Raw genomic sequence first — 26,686 nt, 5'->3', positions numbered from 1 at the left:
GTAACAGAGTTGTGATTACTATTCGTAGCGATAAATTATAAACACATATTCAATTTGATTTTCAACAATGAATCCTTGTTTATACAAGCAGTTAAATTTAAGCAGTTTCATATTATAATAACGTTTCAAATTTTTCAAATTCAAATTTCAAATTTATTTACAATTTACATTTGAAATGAATACATATGAATAGATACCCGAAATGAGCATATGCTCGTGCTCGGGTAAGCCTACAGTCCAATAGTTTACATAAATTTTACAGGGATCAAATAATAATGCTGATGATAGAAATAATAGTAACAATAGTAGTAGTAGTAATAATAATAATAATAATAATAATAATAATAATAATAAAATAATCGTGACAGAAATGATACAAAGATTGTAATACAAAATAATTCATTAATAATAATAATAATGATAATAATAATAATGATAATAATAATAACAATAATAGTGATAAAACAAAAATATTTAGAATAATAAAATAAATACTAAGACGGATAAAATAAAATATAAAACCACTAGCGAGAGTTAACACAACTTAAATAAGCATATAATAACCGGAAAAAAATGACGAACTCGAAAATCAACAGAAAAGTTCGTTGTATCGCAGACAACAGCAACCCCCGTACTGACATTGTGTTGTGCATTAATGGTAGTAGGGGGGAGCCGAAAGTCTACGTAAGTGCCATTCTCTTCGAATCTTCTCGTACAATCATGGGAAGTTAATGCTGCAAAAACAAAATGTCTACGAGCCAAACTGTTCATTATTACCAGGATAAATACATTAATAATACTGAAATATATTAATCTAGTTTCAGTTAAGATCTCCCCTTTTGTGCAAGAGGTATCATATCAAAATATTTTATGAATGGCGGGGAAAATATAAATTTCAATAACTTTCTAGTGACAAGATATAGTGACAAGTACAATCAAGTGTATCTGTGGCGATGCTAAGAAACCATTTATTGGAGATATACATTGTTATTAATTAAGAAAATGATCTATTTATATTTATTACAATGTTTTATCTTATAGGTTACGTGCATCCGATAAATACAGTAAAAATTAGTACCATATAATGCTAGTAACAATAAAAAAAATAAATTAAATAAATAAAAATAAATAAATAAAAAATAAAATTGATCAAATATCATACAAAAATTTTCACTTTATTTTTAAACTTAAGAATGTGTAAATTCCTTAGGTCTGGATTATTTTTCAATACTGAATTGTATAGTCTTGGTCCACAATTCCTACTGTGTCTTAATCCAGCTGTAGTGTGGCATTTAGGTTCTGCCAAAAGAATTGGGACATTTCTTCTGGTGTTATGTATATGTTTTTCAGTTATGAAATTCATTCGATTTTTGTGAAAATAAATTAGTACTGTATGTTTATATATTTGTTCAATTTTTAGTACTTGGAATTCAGAATAAATAAATTGTGTCGGATAATCAAGTGGTTTATGCAGACAAATTTTGATGATACGTAAATAACGTGATACTGATATTACAATATAATAAATGCAGCTGCACATTTTCCTTTTACTCTCGCCGCGACCGCGACAATGCGACTGCCGACTTCCACAAGGTGCTCAAGAACAAATTTCTGAAAAAAATTATTAATAAGTGTTTTAAAAACAAATTTCATTATAAAATGAGAGAGAGAGAGAGAAAATGCCGCCCCCTGGAAATTGCCACCCTAGGCAACTGCCTAGGTTGCCTAGGTCTAAATCCGGCACTGAGAGTAACGGTTAGCGCGTCTGACCGCGGAACCAGGTGGCCCGGGTTCGAATCCCGGTCGGGGCAAGAGGTTTCTGCCGGGATTTTTTCTAAACCAAGTATGAGCAAATGCTGGGTAACTATCGGTGCTGAACCCCGGACTCATTTCACCGGCATTATCACCTTCATTTCATTCAGACGCTAAATAACCTTAGATGTTGATACAGCAACGTTTTAGGCCTACAGCAAAACCCTATAATAAGTTTTGATAAGTGAATATCAGTTAAGAATAATGCAAATTGTGGCGCATGTAAAGCGATTCAATATTTTAATAATATATTATAAAATGCAAACCACTTACCATAGGTGGATGAAATTTTGTAAATTTGTCAATAGTATATGCCGGTGATCAAAATTAGGTGAATCTAACTTCATAAGTATTGCAGTTATTGATTTCAGTATTGGGAACCATTAAAAATATGTAACTTGGAAATTTCAGTAGGCTATAGTGTCTCCTTAAAATTACTTTTTCCACCTACATCACATATTTCAGGAATTGACGTTAAATCCATTTTCCGAGGTCTTCAGTATATATCCACGAATGTTTTGAAGCTCAAACATTTGGTGTGACACGAAACTCTATTGAGTAGTAGAGAGTATACCACAGTGTTGATTGAAAAATTCGTATGGTAATAATGGGGCGATGATGTAAATATTTTGTATTTATGGCATGGAAAACGGGAACACCCCGAGAAAACTTGATCCCAACTTCTTCTGCATTAGGCTATACATAAATTCAACCCTGACCCAAAGAGATTTATGTCGTACCTCCGGTATAGAAAGCTGACTCGATAATGGGTTCATTATCGTAATTATAAGAAGTCATAATTGACCCCTGTTTTACGTTTCTAACCTCGTCTTACAAATTACAGTCTTTCCAAGAAGTTTCCATTCCATTAGACTTGTGTATGCACTTACTATTTGCTACGTGTGAAGTTCGCCCACAGACTACGACTCTGGTTGTGTAATTTGTCTCTCTCAGGTGCAAATATTGCCCTCCCCACAGGTAACACTTACGTAACACATGCTATGTTTGCCTCACGCACACTGCCCCAAGGTTCGTCATAATGGACCTTATTCGGAACCGAACCATATATCACAATTGCATCGAATTTGTTTTCTTTTTGTACTAAAACTTTCAGAAATAAATTTCATCCGTTGCTCAGACCTTCTCGTTGGTTTGTGTGAAATTGGTACTTTGGAAATAAATAATCATATTCCGTCCTTTATACATGCGATTTACATTTTTTTCTGTATTCATTGATTTGTGAACTTTTATTTTTAACTTTTAATTTCAATCTTATCTCGATCGTATGCGGAGAATAACAGGAAATCGGAAAATAGGAAAGATTGGAGAATGTTGGGTTTGCAATATAAAAACCTTCCCTTGGACATAAAACTATGACTGAGTTTCATTTCTTTCACTGCTTCGTTCATGTACCAATGAGTTTTAGCCAATCAAAACCATATATCCATTGCAATCTTGTCGCACTTTATGTTTAGATATTATCTATTTTCATTGTTTCCTTAACAATACAGTTGGCCCTCATATTGCGTATTGGCGTCGTTAGTAAGTGTAAATGTTAAATATCTTAATAATAATAATAATAATAATAATAATAATAATAATAATAATAATAATAATAATAATAATAATCTATTTTTGTATTGTAATAATAAGGTGATTATATCTTATCCTTTTATTAATTATTTATGTATTATTATTCGCGGAATAATCTTATTCGAATATAACGCGAGTACTAATTTCTTTGAAAATTTCACTCGCGCTACCGATTGCAAATTATCGACGACATGAGAACAGTCTAATGATGTTAAACCTAATAATTATCGCAAAAATGTAATTTCACCTACCTCTAATCTTCAATTTTCTCTTTGTTTTAATGCCCATGTTTATCTTCCGAATAAAAAAAAATGTTTTGCTGTTATATTACAAGGTGCAATCAATGTATTTCCGAACTGCACTCATACTTGTTGTACCATTAAACAATCATGCGCTGAAGATCTTTGCTTCCATGCCAGTTGAGTCAGTCTATCAAATAGCATCAGATTGTCTTTAAGAACTGAGCTTCTTTCTACACGTGATTTTGTGCAAACATATCAAGGAACTGGTGTGTGGATAAGCTTCAGGGCTTCTACCGCGTTGTCTTGGTGTTATTGACTGACGTTTCGACCTCTGTGTTGTGGTCATCTTCAGAGCAGTTGTTAGATAAGGAAATAGTCTGCCAGCTCTTATATATATATATATATATATATATATATATATATATATATATATATATATATATATATATATATATAGTACATCACAACACAGCGGTCGAAACGTCAGCCAATAACACCAAGACAATGCGGTAGAAGCCCTGAAGCTTATCCACACACCATGTACACCAGCCGCGGAAGCCTACGCGAACACATATCAAGGAACTATTGTGACTTCTCCTGAAATGTCTCCATATACGCCTTATCACTAGTCTTCTTCTCTGACTTTCAAGTTATGTATTGAGTATAGATTACAGGCGTTTCCCTGGTTCTAGATAACTCATTTAGAAGTCGCATGTTTACCTTCTGTATTTTTCTTGCGGCAACCATGGTCTTCGTCTTGTTTACATTTATCTTCATTCCACTGCTCAAGCTGTCATTTTTCTCCTGTAACATATCACTTAGTATCATCTCCTCTTCTGCTAACAACGTCATATCGTCAGCAAATCTTATGCACTTTTATTCTTCTTCCTCCCATATCCTGAAAACAGTTCTTCACCAAATTCTCCAAGTAGATGTTGAACAGGGTAGATGATAAAGGACATCCTTGCTGTATTCCTCTCCCTATTTCACTTCCTTCAGACATTTCTTCTCCTATCCTGACTTTGACTCGTTGTTTCATATAAATGTTACTGAACAGCCGCCTGTCTTTCCAATCCAGATTTATTTTCTTAAGGATGTTCATCATTTTGTTCCAATCCACTCTGTCAAACGCCTTTTCTAAATCAACAAATACTACATACACTTCTTTATTCTTCTCTAGGTATCTATCGCGATTGTTCGTAGTGGTCCAATTGCATCCTTTGTTTCTTTTCCTTTTCTGAAGCCAAACTGCTCTTCTTCCAAATATTCTTCCATCTTAGAATATGAACGTCGATTCAGTATTCGCAGGAGAATCTTCGCCGAGTTTTCGAGATAGTAAATGATGAAAATTATTCAATTACTGTATAGCATTATTTACATTATTTTGACTTGCTGAATAAAGTCGACATAGTCTCCTTGCGTAAATTTGATTGCTTACGGAGTAATTGCTAACGCTTCCACAGATGACCGACTGAGACCTTCCTGAGCTCTGTTCATCTGGAAGTGTGAAGTACTCAAATTCTATAAGTCCAAATCCATTTTTTAATTAGCTATTTACGGACGGAGCATAAATTGCGAAATTATTTGGTGTCGGTTGGACATCAGATAACGAGGTGATATTTAATGAGATGAGACAGCATTTGCCTAAATTACCTGACATTCGCCTTACATGAAATAAGCCCAAGCGAGATTCCAACATACGTCCGATCATTACCACAGATCAGATCAGCTGAATTAATTGCCTCCAGTGGCAGGTTCATAGTCAGTGATGGCGAATTACCTGGCTGACTAGTTTTGATGCTTCGGAGATTGACGGACATCACATCGAAACTAGTCAGCCAGGTAATTTACCATAATATTAACACAGTAAAGCAGTTATTACCTAATCAGTGAAAAATCTTGGCTAAATTTTGTCTAAATCCATCCATTCAAGGATAGGTTATTTTACGCGCTGTAAATCTGCAGCATTGGGCTGCTGGCCTTCTTCCTTCCCGAAGTAATAAACTTGTCATTCATAAAATCATTGACCTCGCACGAATTCGAACCCGTGAATGTAGGATGTAAAATATACCAAGCTCCAGACAACCTAGTAAGATTTCATGCATGAAATTTTAGTACTGATATTTCTCTCACATTTGTGTGCCGAAATAGTCGTGGATCGAACCCGAGCCACGGCCTCTCGACGACCTTGACTACGGAGATCGCTTCTTGAGAAGACCTCAGCTGATGAGCACGCTGCAGTCAGGATTACCAACATGATTATAAAATGCTGCGTCAGGATGTGACATAGATGTCGGGAGTTTTCATTTCATTTTTTTTTTCTTCAGACCTTGTTGTGCACAGTGGCAGTGAGGTTGCGCGAAAACCAAGATTGTGGGTTCGATTCTCGCCTAGATCGAGATTTTTTCCGTTGTCAGTGTAATTCCCTGTGTTGTCTCAGGGTGAAGTCGCGGTGTCGTATTTACCCCATTGATCACTTGTACCTTAGAACGAGAACAACTCAAATATGACTAATGTGTAGTGTTGCCATATTTTGAAACATAACTTCGCATACCAGCTAGGCAAAATTTTCGTATTTTGACTGAAATTCTCATATGTTTACTTAAGGGGAGTTTGTACACCGAATTTTGACCAAAAAAAATGAAATTCTGGTTTTTATCGTTCTCGGTAGTTTAATATGTGTAAAATGATAATATGATTTTATTTCTTCTAATTGTCAGCTTTTAGCCTATCTTCAGCAAAAATATTGTAGTAATTCTTTATGCAAAAAATGATATCAATGATTGTTTTGCCAACTGCTCAGTGGAATTTCAAATTTATTTAACCGGTTGTATACATAAACGTATGTTACGTATGCCCTATTTTTTCTACATTTGTATCTTTTATAACTTCTGAGAAAAATGTACCCAAAATTGAGGAATTTAACATTGTAAGATTTGGAAGTACAGACTTCCCTTAAAAACACTTATAGAATTGAAATAATCCTGCCGATTGAAAGGGGCGATAGAGTACACTTAAATGAATAGAAAACCTATATTACGTTTTGTGGTTAAGTGCACGGTTAATAAGAAAATTGAGTTGGAAGTTTCAGCACTCTGGAAACATCGCCGCCTCTTTCTACTCGTAATACAAATGCAAGAGGTCAACGAACTCAGATCCGTCTGCCTTAGTTAACTACCTCCCATCTCCCTCTCTGGCTACAATGTTGCAAGCTGGTCGCATCGGTCATTGTCTTAAAATTAGTGGCTTTTAAATTAAATTTACACGAAAACCGTCCACGCTATTGAAATACGCCAGAGGGATAAATGTTTCTTTAATAGATTTCCTATCGATATGGACAAAAATCACTATCCTACTCGCAATATTTACCGAATAAGAGAATGTTAAACATTTGGGGGAAAAAATAAAACTTTTTTTTCTCGGGAAGCTGTGGACTTCCCACCAATATGACATTACACTTTTTTCTTTACGTTCAACATGAGCTATTCGCTCTTGAAATCTGCAGAGTTATTTCACTTCCACCCTGTGTATACTGCATAACCTACTTGGAAGTGAGAAAGAGGGTTGCAATATATTTTTAAGGATAATGTTATTCTGTTATAATTCAACATGGGCGCGAAATACAAGCTTAGTATTATAGTCCCGTCGCTCTAATTTCCGGCAACCAATCACGTTGCAGGTCGGCTACATTTAAAAGTGTGCGTCTTGTGATTCGCTGATGAAGACGTCATTCATTTCTTAAGGCTCGATAAATACTTAATATAATCGCCCACTATTTTGGCTCTTTCGTTGGCGTTTGCAGAAAGCACACGAGGACGTTATTTGCCGCTCAATTATTTGCTGAATTACAGTGCGTTTGATTTATTATCATAGGAGCTACGATATAATAATGTTTAATGATGTGGCAAATAGATTCCTCATCTGGTAGCTCGGCAACGAAAGAACGAAAATGGCGAACGATACTACCTACCTAGACTTTATAGAGCTTTGACTTCCTAAGACGTAAGCAAAGGGGAGGAGTCACGCCGGGAATAACAGCGTCGCGACTATAATCACTAAGGGTGCTATGCATAGACATTTCGCTAGCCCACGCTACGAGCGTGCTAGACTAGCTCCGACTATCGACTGATTACTTGTACATGATTCATATCACATAATTTCGCTAACACTGGTTTATGAATACGAAAAACTTTAGTTCGCTGATCATCCAGCGGAAGCCCGCGCTAAGAATGTCTATGAATATGGCCCATACAGATAGACAAATAAAAATAGCAATATTTACGGGATATTCTCATGTGATTATTTATACTGCGGTTCTCAAAGTGTGGGTCTCGATCCCCTGCGGGATCATGTAACGAGCCGAAGGGGGTTGCGAAATGATTTACAAAATAAAATACATGTATATTTTATTTATAAACATAAACAACGTTACGCATAAAAATGAAAAATTTTTTCATTAATAGTCAAGTAAAAAATAATTATTGTGATAAATATACTTGTGTTTGAAAAAAAAGTGGCTTCTCAAATCTGGACAAAATATTCGATACGCACTTTATTTTGATAATCATAGACAAGTTACTTATTTTGCATAAATAGAAGGTTGCAAATTTATCAGAACTTTGACAACTAATTTTCAAGCTCGAGGTAGGCTATTCTATTCAGCCAAAACTGGTCAATGCTCTGCGAAGGAAAGTTTAGTTCGAACATTCCATAGGTACAATTTTTTTTCCTTTGTATGTATATATGTATATATATATATACACAAAGAAAAAAGGTACAATTTTTTTTCCTTTGTATATATATATATATATATATATATATATACACACAAAGGAAAAAAAATTGTACCGATATATATATATATACACACAAAGGAAAAAAAATTGTACCGATATATATATATATATATATATATATATATATATATATATATATAAAATTTTTTTTAGGAATTTACTATCCATCTGTGAGTGTCGTAATTTTATCTCATTTTGGATGGCGTGTATAAAATCATTGTGCTATTCCTGAAGATGCTCATTTTCACATTCGTCCCGGATATTATCTTCCTGTTCGCTATCTCGTGCAAATAGTGTTAAAATGTGCAATAACTTCGTAGCTTGCAGATAAGGACGTTTCAGTTTAAGACAACTAAATTTCGACGCATTAGATACGTAACTTCCAAAAGTAGACTTTAGTGTCGATAACGTAAAAGACAAACACCTTTACAAAACGTGAGGAAGCTGAGATTAGTCCATTCAGTTGTACAGGTGACATTGAGGGAGCCACGTGACTGATTACTTGATGCTTCCAGTTGTTCTCCTCGACCCTTCAAGATGTGTACAACAATTATAATAATTAAATAGCTTGTAGTACAGTATAAGTTTCAGAGTAGCTTTCATCATCTTCCGCCTTTTATTCTTTCAAGGACGGAAACCTTTGACCAGTTTCTATCCTACTGCATTAGAAATTATGAATCAACATCAGAACTTCAAAGATTGCGTAATGTACACATACACGAATTTGTTTTTACTTTATCACAACTGGTTTTCCAATAATATTGCTTTGAATGTAATGTGTTATTTCATAGACAGATAAATGAAACAGTTTTTTTTACCAAGCATTATCAGTATGTCCAACAAAAATTTTTAATATTCCATGATAGACAATTGTGAAATAGACAATATATATACACTGTATTAACTTTTTCTTACAACTTCTTAAATTTTAATTAATAAAAAAAGTTGGAGATAAACCACAAAATATGATACCAGTGTTCTGAAAAGTTATTCAGGCATACAGGGTGTGATAGTAAACTTTATTTTTTTAAATGACACTCTATATTAAAATTTACAGTGTTGGCAGAAAGTTTAAGGCCATCCATCCTAAGCAGATAATGAGATACAGGCCTTAAACTTTGTGCTAATATAGGTACACATTTTACTGTTGGACCTGAAAGTACAGGAGAAATGCTACTTTTTAGTAAAGTTCAGTGATCTCTAACTCTGTCCATTCAAACATTATGGTATTGTTTATAATTTAAGGCATCATTGAAAAACATCACTTATAGAGGCTATAACAAATATATAATTTGAACTGGTAATGGAAATTACGGGAAAACGGCTGAACGGATTTTAATAAATGGCCCCTCATTTTGAAGCTTGGAACTCAAAGTTTTTCAGAAAAATAGTAATTTTCAGTGAAATGTCAATTTTTCAACATAATTTTCCTATTTTCCAAAATCCATCTGTCGTCAGTTTTGAGAACTAGCTAATTGCATTTCATAATAAAACAAAACACACACTACAGTAAACAATATTACACGAAGGCCATGATCTACAAGAATGCTGACATATTTAGAGCTCAAATTCAATTGGTTATTAAAAACTTAACATAATAAAAATAATTTACAGGTTCGATTCTGTGGTGTGTAATTTTCTGGGTACAGCTGTGTATTGGATATTAAAAACTACAAAAATTGAGGTGGTTTGATGACATTATTACCATTAGAAATGAAATATTATTGTAGTTAATGCCACGATGTGACTATTTTTCATTAATTATACATATTAATGCTATATTGATTATATGAAAGTGAAACGTTTTGGGGGTTATATAAATAGATGTAGATCTTGATTTCTATATTTTACTGAGTGGCGGCTATATAGTACTTATATATAGCATATGTTACTGAAAGCTATAAAACTTATGTAAGATAATAATATTATTAAAAATCAAATATTTTTATAGTTATTAATAAATTGGGATTGGGTCTTTTTCATATATTTAATGGCGGTGTGATGTAGATATTTATATGCGTGGTTCTCTTCAGTATTGGCTCAACAGAGAGTATCTTTCATTATTATGGAAGCAAATAACTTTCAGAATGTCTGGTATTCTTCATTGAAAATAAATCTGAAAAATGTTTATTTGAACGTCTAATGAACTTAGTTTGCAGCATTTGCTGCACAAGCCACTAGTATAATATATAAATTGAAAATGGTTTGAGCTAGGCTTCTGAATTTATTATACGGGCAAGTCTAAATTGGAATGTGTTTGAAGATTAGGTAAAGTTTCATTCAATAAATTATCACATATCCAAATACATTTGAAATTGTACCACGTTTTCGTTTCAATATAGATCCCAGAAACTGAAATGGTTGGAGAATCCTGCCTCATAGCTACTTCGTTCAAACAGATCTCAAAATTCTCCTCGGGCTTTCATTCCGATCCCCTTTGGCAATAAGTCCTCACCTAAGTGAGAGGTTGGCTGAAAAGAGAAGGAGGGAAGAGAAATTGAAGATGACGCTGGAAAGAGGATGGAAATGAACAATCAGGGAATCAATTAATCATTACTGCTTTCTTTTCCAGTCCTCAGATATGCAATAGATGATAGAAACTTACAGTGGCCATGACTGTTTACAGATCTCATTACTTTCACAATTTCATTATAGTCCTGTCACTTACATAGAACGTTAGCCTTTGCTCTTTACAGGGAATAATTAAACATCTCGTAAATAAATCCTTTCCTCTAGATCGTTGCAAAATGGCCTCGTGATATCAATGATAAAGAGGCTTATCAGCAAGGTAGGTGGCTGGTGTCTTGGAAAGTCTCGCTCGCTGAACTTTGTTTCACGTCGTGTTTGCCGTCGACAAACAAGCGACAACTCATTATCGCCATTAGCATTGCTTGCTTGTAAGACACACTTTTAAGTACGTGCCTCGGCATACGGGCATTGATGAGAGTTAAGTTGGTAATGGAGGTGAACAAATCTTTTCAGTATATACGAGTATTTAAGCAATCTCACTTATTTTGCATTCGACGCATTTCAGTTTCAGTACCCACCTCTGTAATCTTACCTTATCTTTACAATTTTAGCAATATAACTGAATTACGAAACCTGCATGAGTAAACAATGGAATTATGTTACCGGAATAAGTAATGAATCAGGAATGCTGGAGATATATTTTAATTGTCTTATGCAATATTACAAGAATTTGTGTCATTTTATCCGAAGGAAATGAAAACCTTGCCGTAGCGTCGTGGTCTAAGGCGTCATGCTTGGACTCTCGTTACTGAATAACCATGGTTCGAGTCCTCGTTGGAAGGAATTTAAAAAAAAAAGTCGACCAGTGTATTGGTAATGAATTATAGCTGGATGGTGGTTCACCTCTTCGGATACATGTGGACGTGAAGCCAGCAGTGGACTGGTCGACTTTGGCCCTTCATAGGATATCGCTCTACTGATTACTTACACCATATTAATAAAAATAATTGATTAAATGGCGAACTTACTCGTGTTAATTATGTAAGCATGTGCGGCTTACAGCTGTGTCGGTGCTACTTGACACCATCCACTACACACTAGAACTTGAAAATAATAACTCCATAAATTTCCTAGGCATCACCACAACAAAAGTTGACAACAAACACACCTTCAAAATATACAGAAAACCAACCACCACACACACATACACAGCACATCTAATCACCCCACACAACACAAACATGCTGCATTCAGGACAATGGTACACAGATTACTCAACATATACCCGTGAGCCAACAACACTACAATGAAGAAGTGAACACAATCAAATACATAGCACAAGAAAATGGTTACAACCCAAACATAATAGACAACATCATAAGGAAGACAAAACAAAAACTCAGCAAACACAAAAACACACAAAACACAGCACAAACACAAGAAATACATCACACTAACATACGAAAACAAAAACACACACAAGATCGCATCCTCATTCAGAAAACAGAAATACAACATAACATACAGAACAGAAAACACAATACAAAGACATCTCAACACAGAAACAACACAAACAAATAAATACAACCACACAGGCGTATACAAACTCACATGTAATAGTTGCGACAGTTTCTACATGGGACAGACAGGCAGATCATTCCAAACTCGATACAAAGAGCACATTAAAGCAATAACCAGAGGACACAATACATCTACATATGCTGAACACATAACTAATGCTAACCACATATACAATAACATAAATGCAGATATGGAAATCCTACACATACAACCCAAAAACCAAAAACTCAACACACTAGAACAATATGAAATATACAGACACACTAAAACACACCCTAATCAAATTCTCAACACAAACATCAATTTCAGAACACACACACACTATTTGACACAACTCTTCATCACACGAATGCACCCACACAACAGGCAGCGAAGTTGATATGGGGCCGAGACACAGAAGGCTCTGAGGATGGTGTCAAGTAGCACCGAAACAGCTGTAAGCCGCACATGCTTACATAATTAACACGAGTAAGATCGCCATTTAATCAATTATTTATATTCAAGTGTTAAAAGTAGTGTACGAAAGATTCAACATGGATTACCATATTAATCTATTTTATTTCACCAAGAACAATTGTCACAATTATGAGGTTTTCAGGAGGGGAAAAAAAACGAAATGAAATTGATTGCGGACTATCGTCTTATGAACATGAAGAAAACTGTTAACCATAAAGGCGGTATGTCCATGTTATCTAGGCGGCTGTCCATGAAAATATTGTGAATTGTGAAAAGTTGGAAGTCCACATTCGCCCTTAGTGTTCAAGAATTACATTGACTCTCGTTCTTGTACAAACAGATTATCGTAAATTATTGGGAGTTGGACTACCAGCTTTTGTGATCTGATGGAGAAGCCTTTTCTTATTAAGAATCGTTAAGGATCTGAAAATAGCAAAAATGGACATCCGTCCGTAGTGAAATAACGTACGGTATATGAAAATGTTTATAAATACTACCAGAGCTATCTAGTGTTATTTGATCTAACTATACATGAATATCAGAAATATCGGAATAATGGTAACATTAATTTCTATTGCAATTGAATGATTGATATTTAATTAAATGTAAAATTCTGGAAATAACATTCTATAAAAGTATATATTGGGTGTACTTCGTGCTGAAAAAATTTATGTTTATTGATTCTATCCGAGTTTATTGACTATTTGGCAACGTATATCTTCAGGGTTATTGGAATTTATACATCACCAAAATGTGTTCTCTGCAGAGAAGAAGATTCAATTATGAACTTGCATCACGTACCAAACTGCAAAGCTATCAACATTTCAGATAAAACTGTTCATGGTATTTTGAATCGTAAAGATTAACACAGGTGCATATATGTAGGTAAAGTACGACTTAACGGGCTAGAACCCTTTATTTTACACTTAACGGTCTACACAACCGTTTCATTTAACATCTCACTCACAGCCTTCTTTTTTCGCCATTAATTAAATAGTGACAGCTTCTTGTAATACCGATCTCGCGATTTTTCTGGTATAGCTCTTTGATTTGTTTGTTCCGCTTCTACCAATATTTCGTTAGGAATTTCAATGCACTCTATTTCTACAAATTAATCTCAGACAAAACCATTTGTAGTAAACACTTTTGTTTTATTTTTCCATCATAGTAACCGATTATGACGTTTTTCCTATCATAGTAACTGATTAAGACGTTTCTCAATTGTCATTTTATCTACAAATTCTCAATAATTTCTGTTTCAACATCCAAAATACAATAAAATTATTATTTTATTTTATTTTAAGACTAGCCGTACCCGTGCGCTCCGCTGCACATGTTAGAATAAATATAAAGTAATTACATACTTAAAATAGGACGTTTGATCCAGGGAACATTCGTGTTTGATAGAAGGATAAGTAGTTTAATATGTTACTTAATTTAAACTGTATTTAAATAATTAAAATGCGGTCATTTTGGTCCAGAGAGCAATCATTTGGTGCAATGACAATTCCTTTAAAATGTTTCTTAATTGTTACTACATGCAACCATAGTTTAATGAAGATTGACATATCATTTAGTTTTAATGTGTATACTTTATATTACTTGCTATATGTTTCAGAAGTTACTGTAATAACATTGTAGAAAATTATGTCCCTCTAGAGAAATTACACTTTCCAATGGTGAAATAATAATTAAACAATTAATTAGCTTCCGATATTACTTCATACAAACACAGAAACATTCTCTGTAGGCTGTGTTTAATAGCTTTCGATTGTTGTTGTCGTCCAAGGCCCCTTATAGACGAAGTCATTTGTTTTTATTTCAGTACAGCGCCTTAGATGGCGTTGTTATTGTAATTTTAAAACTCATTTATCTCATTAAATATCAGTCCTATCAAAATTTTGTGTAGAATAAAACTTATCGGAAATTATTTGTAAAGAAACTTTTATTATGTAACATTTTTCACAAAAATCAATAATAAGGGGGATATTTCGATTTATTTAATTCAAGCCTCCTTATAACCCCCCTTTTAAATAAAGTATTTTGAATGCTATATAGCCTAAAATCTAAGTTACAACGAACTTAATTTATATTCCAATTTTCATATAAATCGGTTCAGCCATTATCGCGTGAAAAGGTAACAAACATCCACACAGACAGACAGAGAGACAGACATACAAACAAAAATTTCAAAAAAGCGATTTTCGGTTTCAGGATGATTAATTATACATGTTAACACCAATTATTTTTAGAAAAGCGAAAATTACCAGAGAAATTTCGCTTACAGATTTATTATTAGTGTCCACACCTGTGGAGTAACGGTCAGGTGGTCCGGGTTCGATTCCCGATCGGGACAAGTTACCTGGTTGAGGTTTTTCCGGGGTTTTCCCTCAACCCAATATGAGCAAATGCTGGGTAACTTTCGGTGGTGGACCCCGGACTCATTTCACCGGCATTATCACCTTCATCTCATTCAGACGCTAAATAACCTAAGATGTTGATAAAGCGTCGTAAAACAACCTACTAAAAAAATGTATTATTAGTATAGATTTTATTTTATTTTATTTTAAGATATACGGTTCAAAATACCATAAAACATTGTGTAATACACGACCGTTATAAGAACTCAACATGCTCACATGGACAAGTAAATTCGCTGTCACTCGTTCAGTTAAATTCCATGTTCGCATGTTAAGTTCTACATAACTGTCTTGTGACGTAAATAGCTATAATAACATCACAGACGTTTACTAGCATATTAGGAAACAAGTGGAGAAAATCCCAGTGTTTTAAGCATTTGATTAAGTAATTAATCTGAGTTTATCGATAGTTGGATTGTAATGTTCCTGATAGATTTGTGGTAACAATTGCGAATAATAAGTGATAAGACAAAAATGGCAATATGAAATTGGCAATATTGCAGTGATAATATCTCTGATCGTTTGAAATTCAAAGGAAACCATCTACAATCAAGAGTAAAGCCTCCAGAAGAGTGAACAGTGCATTGTATAATTATTGTTAAGTTAACGTCTCATAATTTTTTATTAGTCATGAATTTCACCCAAGTAAATTATTGTTTTAGATCTCTTTTTCCAATTATGGACCGCCATGTTGTTTCAGTGCCTTCGAAAGCAATAAACTACGTTGTAAATTAGAAAGATACAAAGCGGGAGATAGATAGAACTTGTCGAACTCCAAGTAAGGTAAACTAAAAGTGTACACGAAAAGGGGGCGTCACTTAAGAATGTCCTTCTCAGGAAAAAAAGAAAACTTGTTAATTTATAAGCCTATCAGCCGAGGATTAGTTGTGTAGACAATGGCCTCCCACGAAGAGGACCGGGATTCCTACTTCGATAGGTTAGAGGAGATTTGTGATAGGATTTTTCTGTAACAGATTTATGTTTTTTTGTCGTGATATTTCTATTTCATACTGTTCTGAAGTAATTATTTGTTTATTATTAATATTGAAGCCCTCGGACCAGCAAGTTAAGGCTGGTTCACAATAAACCGGGAACGAGAACCAGGATGAAAACGAGAAGCAGAGGACGTGAATATGAAAATTTTTGATTCACAATAAACCGAGAGCGTAGACGACTATGCATATCGATATGTACTATGTCAACAACGATATGTAAAGTCGATATTACACATTCTGATGTTATTTGTGTATAATTGACCAATGGCGTTCTCTCGTGAGTACAAGACAGCCAACATAAACACAGGTTAAACAACTTCGAAATTTCAATTGAAACATTTCATTAGGTACGGTACTATAAATATGCCCATGCATCTTTATTATCACAACCTATTTTAAGTCTACCATAACGTAAAATAATTAGAGAAGAAACATTTGTAATAGAACAAAAATGAACACAACAGTAGTTATTAAATTGAAACGTGAATATGTAGTGTGTAATACAACCAATACAGTAATAAAATATGATTCGCTTCCGATCGGTGTTCAAAGATGCAGCTATTGAAAGCCACGTATTCTCCTTCATTTTCTCATCTTTATACGAGGCGCGCCGCTTATCGTAAAAGTGAGGATTTTCCTCAACACTCAATAATAGAATCTCATCAAATAAAACTTGCTCCATGATGCACAGCCCAGAACAAAATAATGCATAGGTTATGTCAAGTCTTCTTGCTACAAAATATACGACGACAAAATAGCTTTTAGATGGCAATAGAATGAATCTACTGGGCTGTGATCGGAAACGTGAACGCCAAAGTTGAAACTTGGCCAACTCTCCGTTCCCGTTCCCGGGCTCCGGCAAGCTTTTCGTTAATTGTGAATGCTCACATTTAAATGTATACATTTTAACAATTTTACCGTTTTCGTTCCGATTCTCGTTTCCGGTTTATTGTGAACCAGCCTTTACAACTAATAGTTTAGTACAAGGATAACAGTAGCGATATGAAATAAAATAAAATATTAATTCGAACTCAAATTCACTTTATTGACGAAACATTACTATGCATGAAAGTGTTAGTAGAATACAGCTCGAGTACAAAAAAAGTTAACATAAATATTTTAAAAGCATTCACTGATATCGTACAAACAAATAAGCTTATTAATTAGCAAGCTTTTGACTCTTGCTTTAAAATTGTTGGTTTTGTACATTCCTAAAATATTATGTCAGTGCATTATTATACAAAATGAACCGTAAATAATGTCATTAAATTCAGGGGATTATTTATTTCAAACAAAAACATTTCGTACAATTTTGCTCGTTTTTGCTTGCTTTTCGAGATAAAAATTGTTCTATATACCATACTAACGTCGAAATTCCCTTTGAACTCTTTTAACACTCTCAAATTTAGCATACAAAAGAATACATTGTGCCCGCTGTTGATTTGTAGTAGATATTTTAATCATCTACAATTTTCATTTGTCCTTTCAGATTAATGCATTATTGAATGTCATAATATGCCCATATATTATAAGGAAATTCTAATCTTTTAATCATAATATAACCAACAAGATTTTTTTTTACTATCATACTAGCTTTATAATAATAAATTAATATTATTCATACCCAAACGGATCAGACTGTAGTATTACTATATAGGAAGTTATAATAAAGGACGGGAAAAGAAGTGAATTCCACTGAAAGGAGAAAAAATTTAATTAATATACTGTACAATTGTTGCCGGTTGTTCTGTATGGTTGTGAAACTTGGACTCTCACTTTGAGAGAGGAACAGAGATTAAGGGTGTTTGAAAATAAGGTGGTTAGGAAGATATTTGGGTCTAAGAGGGATGAAGTTACAGGCGAATGGAGAAAGTTACACAACAGAGAACTGCACGCATTGTATTCTTCACCTAACATAATTAGGAACATTCAATCCAGACGTTTGAGATGGGCAGGGCATGTAGCACGTATGGGCGAATCCAGAAATCTATATAGAGTGTGAGTTGGGAGACCGGAGGGAAAAAGACCTTTAGGGAGGCCGAGACGTAGATGGGAAGATAATATTAAAATGGATTTGAGGGAGGTGGGATATGATGATAGAGAATGGATTAATCTTACTCAGGATAGGGACCAATGGCGGGCTTATGTGAGGGCGGCAATGAATCTCCGGGTTCCTTAAAAGCAAGTAAGTAAGTACTGTACAATTGTTGTAATACATTTCTTAATTCCGGTAGTACTGTCGTCTTATGTTGATCTACATTCTTTATTCATGTTCACATGTTAATTTCATTATCATGAAAGATATCTAATCTTTGACAAATATTTTGAAGTAGCGTTAGTGGCTTGGCGATATAAATGTATTGCTTAAGGATAAATTGAATGTATATAAATCAACTTTGTTTCCTGAAGAGATGTAGGAGAGAGAACATTAAATCCTTAAACTGTTGGTACTCGTGAAAATTGTGCGGAAAAATGTATGTGTATGTATTTATTCACACTGCAAATGGGTATATACCCGGTGGCAGTGGTAACTAATTACAATCAATAATGACAATTAATAATAAACGCAACTAATAAAAAATAATAATAATTAATAATAATAATAATAATAATAATAATAATAATAATAATAATAATAATAATAAAAGCCTTTAGTAAGTCTGCAGGTAAAGCATTCCAGTCCGTGATAGTACGATTGAGAAAAGAAAACTTTCCAGTGTCCGTCCTCTGTCTTCTTTCCCTCAATTTATATGAGTGGTCGTTCCTTGAAGAGTAATTTGACGGCTGCAACCTATTTTTTATTTCTCTCCAGGCAGGCTCACCTCTGTATGTTTTGAACATTGCGCATAATCGAATTCGCGTTCTCCGGTCCGTGAGTGTGTCCCATTTTAATGGTGAATTATTACGACACTTGAAAGCCCGTTTTTTAATCTTTTCCAGTGTCTTTATATGTTCTAATCAACACCATAGGTAATAATATAGCGGCCAAGACGATGAATTTTGAGGTTGACAAGATATTTGCAGTAGATCTTGTTTCCAGTCACAGTCTTGCATTTCTGTGACACATAACATGGCAGTTTGTGCTAAGAATCGATCACGAACTTCCTTGACGAGAAGAGTAGTTATTTTCAGCTAAGGCGTGCCCATGAACATTATATTCAAGTATAAGGACATAATCAACATGTGTATACAGTTTTTATCACTGCTAGTTTTGAAGAGGTGCTCTGGGTCGAGGTGACAAAGAAGAATCTTTGTATTGTAATACAGTAGTCGAATGTGACAATGCCATGGCGCCGTCCAGAGTTCTTGAACTTTATTTCGTACATGTGCGTGTAGAGGGTGCGTGATGTGCGGGCGTCCTGACAGTCGCCTAGGGTACACCTCGAAGAGAACGACCTGTACTTGCATTATCACACACGCCTGTATCTTATCAGGCCGCTGCACGTCTTGAACTCGATCAGTATCTTGGCGCGGACGAACGGTTGTGCTCAGTGGTCGTGCGTATTTCAGTGAGTGATGAGATAGTGCGGGATGCCTACCGTATCGGCGCTGCTGTCTGGGAGCGTCTCCGTGGGGATCCTGGCCGGCGTCGTGTCAGGACTCTTCTACTTGGTGGTGGCGGGGATACGATGGGCGGGGTGAGTATAGCCACTCTGTGTGTGCTTCTGCTTCCTGCAATATCTCTGCTTTTGCTGTATGCCTAATGTCTAATGTGAAATACACGAGTTACTGTCAGTAATAATCTGAGGCTTGCTCCAGTAACATGTTCCTCAGTAACTGGAGTCTGAAGTTATATGGTTTAAAATCATTTTACGTACTACAATAACTTCAGTTTGCAATCATTGTTCTATAGTAGCATGTGTCGTTCTAAAATAATGTGTTCTGTAGTCAGAAGTGTCGTAGTAAGTGAAATCTGTGTTAATACTTAATATAACAACATAGATCTACACCGCAGTGATTCAAATAAACTGCAATGTGTTACTTAGTAAAAAGACTCGCATTAATTGAAATATATAGTAAAATATCGAATACTCTTACGTATAAAATCTACTGCAATGTGTTACTTAGTAACATGTGACATAGTAGCGTAATTGAAATATGTAAGAGAATGAAAATATTGTAATGTGTTACTTAGTAAACAAATGTCGCAGTAATTGACATACATTACGTAGTAGAATGATAAACACTGCCATGACTCAAATGTACTGCGATATGTTAGTAACAATTGTCGCAGTAATTGACGGATATAGTAGAATTACAAATAATATCATGACTGAAATCTACTGCGCTGTATTAGTAACAAATATCTCAGTAATTGACATGTAATAGAATGACAAATACTAACATGACTCAAATATACTGTGACGTATTAGTAGCAAATGTCGGTAATTGATATGTGTAGTATAATAAATACTATCATGACTCAAATCTAATGCGCTGTGTTAGTAACATATCTCGGTAATTGACATATGTAGTAGAATGACAAATACTGTCATGACTCATATATACTGCGACTTATTGTGTCGCGGTAATTGACATGTGTAGTATAATGACAAATATTATCATGACTCAAATCTGTTGCGATGTGTTAGTAACAAATGTCGCAGTACTCGTAATTGACATAATTAGTAGAATGACAAATACTGCCATGACTCAAATGTACTGTGACGTATTAATAACAAATGTCACGGTAATTGACATGTGTAATATAATGACAAATACTATCATGACTCAAATCTACTGCGCTGTGTTAGTAACAAATGTCGCAGTAATTGACATATTAGTAGAATGAGAAATACTGCCATGACTCAAATATACTGCGATGTGTTAGTAACAAATGTCGCAGTAATTGACATATTAGTAGAATGAGAAATACTATCATGACTCAAATATACTGCGATGTGTTAGTAACAAATGTCGCAGTAATTGACATATTAGTAGAATGAGAAATACTGCCATGATTCAAATATACTGCGATGTGTTAGTAACAAATGTCGCAGTAATTGACATATTAGTAGAATGAGAAATACTGCCATGATTCAAATATACTGCGATGTGTTAGTAACAAATGTCGCAGTAATTGACATATTAGTAGAATGAGAAATACTGCCATGACTCAAATATACTGCGATGTGTTAGTAACAAATGTCGCAGTAATTGACATATTAGTAGAATGAGAAATACTATCATGACTCAAATATATTGCGATGTGTTAGTAACAAATGTCGCAGTAATTGACGTATGTAGTAGAATGAGAAATACTATCATGACTCAAATATACTGCGATGTGTTAGTAACAAATGTCGCAGTAATTGACATATTAGTAGAATGAGAAATACTGCCATGACTCAAATATACTGCGATGTGTTAGTAACAAATGTCGCAGTAATTGACATATTAGTAGAATGAGAAATACTATCATGACTCAAATATATTGCGATGTGTTAGTAACAAATGTCGCAGTAATTGACGTATGTAGTAGAATGAGAAATACTATCATGACTCAACTATATTGCGATGTGTTAGTAACAAATGTCGCAGTAATTGACGTATGTAGTAGAATGAGAAATACTATCATGACTCAAATATACTGCGATGTGTTAGTAACAAATGTCGCAGTAATTGACATATTAGTAGAATGAGAAATACTGCCATGACTCAAATATACTGCGATGTGTTAGTAACAAATGTCGCAGTAATTGACATATTAGTAGAATGACAAATACTATCATGACTCAAATATATTGCGATGTGTTAGTAACAAATGTCGCAGTAATTGACGTATGTAGTAGAATGAGAAATACTATCATGACTCAAATATACTGCGATGTGTTAGTAACAAATGTCGCAGTAATTGACATATTAGTAGAATGAGAAATACTGCCATGACTCAAATATACTGCGATGTGTTAGTAACAAATGTCGCAGTAATTGACATATTAGTAGAATGAGAAATACTATCATGACTCAAATATATTGCGATGTGTTAGTAACAAATGTCGCAGTAATTGACGTATGTAGTAGAATGAGAAATACTATCATGACTCAAATATACTGCGATGTGTTAGTAACAAATGTCGCAGTAATTGACATATTAGTAGAATGAGAAATACTGCCATGACTCAAATATACTGCGATGTGTTAGTAACAAATGTCGCAGTAATTGACATATTAGTAGAATGAGAAATACTATCATGACTCAAATATACTGCGATGTGTTAGTAACAAATGTCGCAGTAATTGACATATTAGTAGAATGACAAATACTATCATGACTCAAATATATTGCGATGTGTTAGTAACAAATGTCGCAGTAATTGACGTATGTAGTAGAATGAGAAATACTATCATGACTCAAATATACTGCGATGTGTTAGTAACAAATGTCGCAGTAATTGACATATTAATAGAATGAGAAATACTGCCATGACTCAAATATACTGCGATGTGTTAGTAACAAATGTCGCAGTAATTGACATATTAGTAGAATGAGAAATACTATCATGACTCAAATATATTGCGATGTGTTAGTAACAAATGTCGCAGTAATTAACGTATGTAGTAGAATGAGAAATACTATCATGACTCAAATATACTGCGATGTGTTAGTAACAAATGTCGCAGTAATTGACATATTAGTAGAATGAGAAATACTGCCATGACTCAAATATACTGCGATGTGTTAGTAACAAATGTCGCAGTAATTGACATATTAGTAGAATGAGAAATACTATCATGACTCAAATATATTGCGATGTGTTAGTAACAAATGTCGCAGTAATTAACGTATGTAGTAGAATGAGAAATACTATCATGACTCAAATATACTGCGATGTGTTAGTAACAAATGTCGCAGTAATTGACATATTAGTAGAATGAGAAATACTGCCATGACTCAAATATACTGCGATGTGTTAGTAACAAATGTCGCAGTAATTGACATATTAGTAGAATGACAAATACTATCATGACTCAAATATATTGCGATGTGTTAGTAACAAATGTCGCAGTAATTGACGTATTAGTAGAATGACAAATACTATCATGACTCAAATATATTGCGATGTGTTAGTAACAAATATCGCAGTAATTGACATATTAGTAGAATGAGAAATACTGCCATGACTCAAATATACTGCGATGTGTTAGTAACAAATGTCGCAGTAATTGACATATTAGTAGAATGAGAAATACTATCATGACTCAAATATATTGCGATGTGTTAGTAACAAATGTCGCAGTAATTGACGTATGTAGTAGAATGAGAAATACTATCATGACTCAAATATATTGCGATGTGTTAGTAACAAATGTCGCAGTAATTGACGTATGTAGTAGAATGAGAAATACTATCATGACTCAAATATACTGCGATGTGTTAGTAACAAATGTCGCAGTAATTGACATATTAGTAGAATGAGAAATACTGCCATGACTCAAATATACTGCGATGTGTTAGTAACAAATGTCGCAGTAATTGACATATTAGTAGAATGAGAAATACTGCCATGACTCAAATATACTGCGATGTGTTAGTAACAAATGTCGCAGTAATTGACATATTAGTAGAATGAGAAATACTGCCATGACTCAAATATACTGCGATGTGTTAGTAACAAATGTCGCAGTAATTGACGTATGTAGTAGAATGACAAAATACTGCTATGAATCAAATGTACTGTTAGTAACAAATGTCGCAGTAATTGAAATATGCTGCTATCTACTCTAGAGTGCTACTTAATAGTAAGTGTCGCAGTAATTGAACTAAGTAGTAAAGTGGCAAATATCGCTACGACTCAAGTCTACTGCAATACGTTGCATAGTAGCAAGTTCCGCAATAAGAAATGTTTATTATGATAACAGATACTGCTTTGACTCAAATCTACTGCGATGTGTTGTATAAGAAGTATCGCAGTAACTCAAATGTGTAGCAATGCGTTCTATAATAACGAGTTCTGCAGTAATACATGAGGCGTTCAGAAGTCAACATGATTAACTCCACTTTTGGTTATTTCAGAGTTTCTAAGTTGGCAATGTATTAAATTGACCATATTTTCAGTGGTCAAAGTGATTAACTCCATAGTTCAGTAAAAAGCCCACAGAATGCAATATTATTCGTGACTACAACACAGAATCAAATGTGTGTATTCAACTTTAACCTTGAATATCTCAAAATCTTTGGAAAAGGGGTTAGTCATGTTGACTTCTGAACGCCTCACATGCCGGCATAACTAGAGGTAAAACTATTATATTTTACATAAACTACAATGTTTAGTAATGTTCTACATCGTGCTACCTGACTAGAGTTTGTAGTGCCATGTTCTTCCATAACAGTTTTCACAATAACTGAATTCAGAAATACTGTTATATAATGAAATGACACATCTCACAGTAATTCAAGTCTACAATTTGCCACAGTAATTCCTAGTTTGCATTAATGTGCCCCATAGTAACAAATGCTGCATTAGCGTTCATGTAGAGCGATGTATTTAATATTAATAGGGCTACATCATTTCAGAATAATGAGATTCTGCAGTAATACTGTTATGGTAAAATATACCGCAATAGCCACCGGCGTGGCTTAGTCGGTTAAGGCGCTCGGGCGCGGGTTCGATCCCTGCTTGGGCTGATTACCTGGTTGGATTTTTCCTAGGTTTTCCCCAACCGTAAGGTGAATGCCAGGTAATCTATGGCGAATCCTGTGCCTCATCTCGCTATCACCAATCTCATCGACGCTAAATAACCTCGTAGTTGATACAGCGTTAAATAACCAACTAAAAAAATATACCGCAGTAATTTATTTACCATTACCAATAGTAGGCCTATAGTTTATACTAACTACAGTGAACAGTAATGTTTTTATCGTGCCCCACCAGCTAGAATCTATAGGGATATGTTCTTTTATGTACTGCAGCAATAAGAGCCAACAGTAAAGTCATATGCAGTAGTAACCTGCTTCACAATAGACTCTACATCACTGCTTTGTATAACAGTATTTGCCTTAGAAAATCCGTGTTTTCAGTAATTGTGTTTATAGTAGATCTAACAAATACCACAATAATTGGTGTGCTGTAATATATTTGTCAGTAACAGGTAACGCAGTAACTGAACTTCGGAGTAATGTATACCGCACCTGTAATTGCCGCAGTAACTCCGGGCTACAGTAATCCGTTTCGTAACAATATATGCAGCAGTAATAGTCTATAGTAATGTGTTCTACTTTAACATATGCCACAGTAATTTATGACTACTGCAGTGTAATATTTTCAATCTGTACGAAGGTTCTACAGTAACTTAAGGGTCTGTAACCGAATGGTAAACTAATATATACTTCGGTGACAATGCTTTCACCTACAGCTACGTAAGTAAAACTGTAAAATTGCTACAAAACAATACGTAGACCTATTTAAATCTCGTGTAAAGATTTGCAATATTCGTATGATCATGTTTCCCCGTCTTTCAAACTCTGTCTTCGTTAAGGCTGTGTTCGACAAGCCTACATTCTCTTATTTCAAATTCTGCGCACCGCTACACCAATCTATTTGGCTTCTCGTTTTCAAAATTTATCCGCATATCATTAGCTAAGTACCAGGTTTCATCACAACAATTTACTCATCATACCCTACCACAAGACATCTTTATATTCTTCATCCTATATAGTTTCAGTTGCTAGAAAAATGGAACTCGCTTCCGAGTGATGTAAGGAGTTGTTGGACAATAACTTCATTTAGGTCAAAATTACATAAATTCTTGCTTAACAAATTAATTACTGTTTAATATTTGTTACTTATAATGAAACTAACAGCTGTCCATTCTTATCACCATTAATTTCTCTAAATAGAATACAAAACCTCTGATGGCAAAATCTCATTACATGAATATAATTCTCATCATATCAATATAATTTAGATTTATATTTAGTACTCATTATACCTTACCACAAGACATCTTTATATTCTTCATCCTATACAGTTTCAGTTGCTAGAAAAATGGAACTCGCTTCGAAGTGACGTAAGGAGTTGTTGGACAATAACTTCATTTAGGTCAAAATTACATACATTCTTGCTTAAAAGATTAATTACTAATTAATTTGTTACTTACAATGAAACTAACATCTGTCCATTCTTATCACCATAATTTCTCTAAATATAATACAAAACCTCTAATGGCAAAATCTCATTACATGAATACAATTCTCATCATATCAATATAATTTAGATTTATATTTAGCTCCCTAAACGACTATTACGTTAATTCTCATTATTTAACCAACTAGCTATTTCATTTTAATTATAATTCTTTACATATTGCATGTAGATTGA

The 26,686-nt window shown here is 34.2% G+C and overlaps 1 protein-coding gene across 8 annotated transcripts in view; it reads left to right on the top strand.

The window, feature by feature from the left end:
• LOC138695021 (uncharacterized) overlaps positions 1–26,686 on the top strand; it is a 329,089-nt gene that overhangs the window by 119,086 nt on the left and 183,317 nt on the right. For 3 of the 8 annotated variants that reach the window (XM_069819314.1, XM_069819320.1, XM_069819313.1), the window contains exon 2: positions 19,875–20,002. The exons of the other annotated variants lie outside the window; for them this stretch is intronic. In XM_069819314.1, coding sequence (XP_069675415.1) covers positions 19,896–20,002 — 107 coding nt within the window. In that variant the 5' untranslated portion in view covers positions 19,875–19,895. The remainder of the gene's footprint in view (positions 1–19,874; positions 20,003–26,686) is intronic. 8 annotated transcript variants of the gene reach the window in all.

This window comes from Periplaneta americana, chromosome 2 (genome assembly GCF_040183065.1).
Source record: "Periplaneta americana isolate PAMFEO1 chromosome 2, P.americana_PAMFEO1_priV1, whole genome shotgun sequence".
NCBI classification, from domain to species: Eukaryota; Metazoa; Arthropoda; class Insecta; order Blattodea; family Blattidae; genus Periplaneta; species Periplaneta americana.
The sequence above is the reverse complement of the archived record's forward strand: the minus strand, read 5'-3'. Positions and strand labels throughout refer to the sequence as shown.